At 17.9% G+C, this 2,461-nt stretch overlaps 1 protein-coding gene across 1 annotated transcript; it reads right to left on the bottom strand. All coding sequences in view use genetic code 6, as the record gives it.

Annotated features, from left to right (window-relative positions):
• TTHERM_00818390 (transmembrane protein, putative) lies at nt 1-1,020 on the bottom strand (the record flags this gene model as incomplete). The annotated part of the gene is made up of 1 exon (XM_001016146.2): nt 1-1,020. Exon 1 carries the CDS (start codon nt 421-423, stop codon nt 1-3), a length of 423 nt encoding a protein of 140 aa, XP_001016146.2. The 5' UTR covers nt 424-1,020.
• Between the last annotated feature and the right edge of the window lie 1,441 nt (nt 1,021-2,461).

The raw sequence follows: 2,461 nt of genomic DNA, 5'->3' as shown, positions 1-2,461 counted from the left end.
TCATATTAATAAGAAAATTAATGCAAATAGTATGCTGAATAAAGCAATAGAGCTATAAATTGTAGATTAACATTTAATCAATTCATCGAAATAGGCTTAAGTTGAAGGGTTTGTTGGTTTGCAGTTACTTTTAACACAATTAAATGTCTGAGGTTATTTATTTTAGTTTTAATTCATGCAATTAAGACTACACTGATCTAAAGATCTAAGATCACTAATGCAAGCTGTATCACCTTATTAGCAAATTTAATTGTTTTTTACTTTGTCTAATAGATCATATAGACATTGTGGTACTTCTTGACTCGCGTTAACAGTTGTAATAGCAATAATAAGCAATAATGCAATCAATTTCATTTTGGCAAATAATTTCTAATTTTATTTAAATTTGACTTTTTAATTTAATTATAAAAATTATTAACACATTTCCTTTCAATTTATAAACAATCGCTATTTAATTTAATAGATTTTCTTTTAACTTGGTTTGTAATTCAAAAACTTTTTTCTATCTCACTTAGGAAAAAAATTTAATTCAGGTAAATCATAATCTTTAAATTTATTTAAAAAAAGAAAATGTATCCTACTCAATATCAAGACTTCTTTTTTTAATTATATTGAGACACCTTAAATGGTAAATTTAAAGACAAATTTAAGATATTATACTCTTAAATATCTTCTTTTAAAAATTTAGATAAGCATTTTAAAAGTAAATACAACTATTAAACTATACAATCAAAATGAAAAAATAAATTTAATATTTTTTAATAGGCTCCTGATCAAGATAATCCTAATTTGAAGACAATCAAAAATATATTATACTGTAAATGCTCATTAATTAAGGCATTTTTTTCTTAATTTTTTTTTTTTTTTTTCGATTATCTAAATAATTTGATATAGACAATTTTTTCTCAAAAAAGCAACCTGGTCATCCAAATATATTTAATTAATACAAAATTAAAAACTCTTTGTAAATGAGAGATCATTAATTTATAGTTTTTAACAAATATTATTTAAGATATTTTACTTTTCAATTTTATATTTTTATACTAAAAATCATTTTAAATTAAATTTATATTTTGCGATATAAACAAAAATAAAATAAAATAACTTTAACTATCTATCTATCAATAAATATGTATTAAGAATTTATAAACTAGCTTATTCAAGTTGATTAATATGTGAACGGATTTTCATATCAAAAACTCTAATAGGTAATAAATATAAAAATCCTTCTCTTTAAAAATGAATGTAATTAGCTGGTTTTATAATATGGAAAAATTAAATAAATAAAAAAATAATAATTGAAACTGCATTAAAAATAAAATTCAACGACTGAAGCTGAGGTTTTTGAATATTTAATACAAATAACAGTTGATCTTTTAAGTTAAGATTTTAATCTATTAAATTCAAAAAACATTCATGTAAATTATTAATAAAGAGATTAAATTTTTATCACCTCTTTAATAAATTTGACATTTTTGTTATTTATTTTTTCCATGCAAATAATCAATCTATCCTTAACGTATTATTCAAGATATAAATAGATTTTTACAAATTTTGTATTCAAAATGACTTTGTCAGAAAATTTTATTAATATGATAATAATAGACAAATATACCTTCTAATATCTATCTGGTCAAGGAAAACTCAATAAAGAAGCTATTAAAATCAATAGAAATATAAAAATTTTTGATTAGATTTATAAGAATATCTTTTTAAATTTTTCTTTTTATTGACAATTAAAAATAGAAAAATTATTTTCTTATTGTCATTCTAATCATATAAAAGTATTTAATTGAAAAGAGAAAATTAATTACAAAATAACTATGTTATCTCAATTTCAAGTTTACACTACAAACAAACACATAAAACATTTTTGAAAATAGAGTAAAATTTTTAAATATTAAATTTAATTTTTTAAAAAGATAAATTTCTATTGATGTAAATTAACTTTATTATAAATATATATGATTTAGTTTATATAATATATATTAGAATTAACTTCCTAAAATTGTAAATTGGTAATCAAATTAATCTATTTTTATTAGTTAATTTTTATTTTTAGAAAAAAATTTTGAATAAAAAAATTCTTTCAATTTATTATTTTTTATTAATATGTAAATTAACTATAATCACTAAAACTGATATTTAATATGTTATTTCTATTATTTTATTAATTATCTTACAATTAATGACAAAATAAAATCAAGTTTTTAATCTGAAACCTTAACATTAATTATTAGGCAAATTATCAAAGGCATGCTGAATAAATACTGAATAATATATGTTATTTATACTTTTTTTTAATAATATAATTTTTTTAATTATTTCTTCCTACTCTTAAATATTAAATATAATAATTATATATTTTGCATTCAAAATTTTATTTAAAATATATTTATATTAAATTGAATTTTTATACAAAAATCTATTATAAAAGAAATACAAATTAATATGCATATAA

The sequence above is a fragment of the Tetrahymena thermophila genome (genome assembly GCF_000189635.1).
Source record: "Tetrahymena thermophila SB210 genomic scaffold scf_8254646, whole genome shotgun sequence".
Lineage (NCBI taxonomy): Eukaryota > Ciliophora > Oligohymenophorea > Hymenostomatida > Tetrahymenidae > Tetrahymena > Tetrahymena thermophila.
The sequence above is the reverse complement of the archived record's forward strand: the minus strand, read 5'-3'. Positions and strand labels throughout refer to the sequence as shown.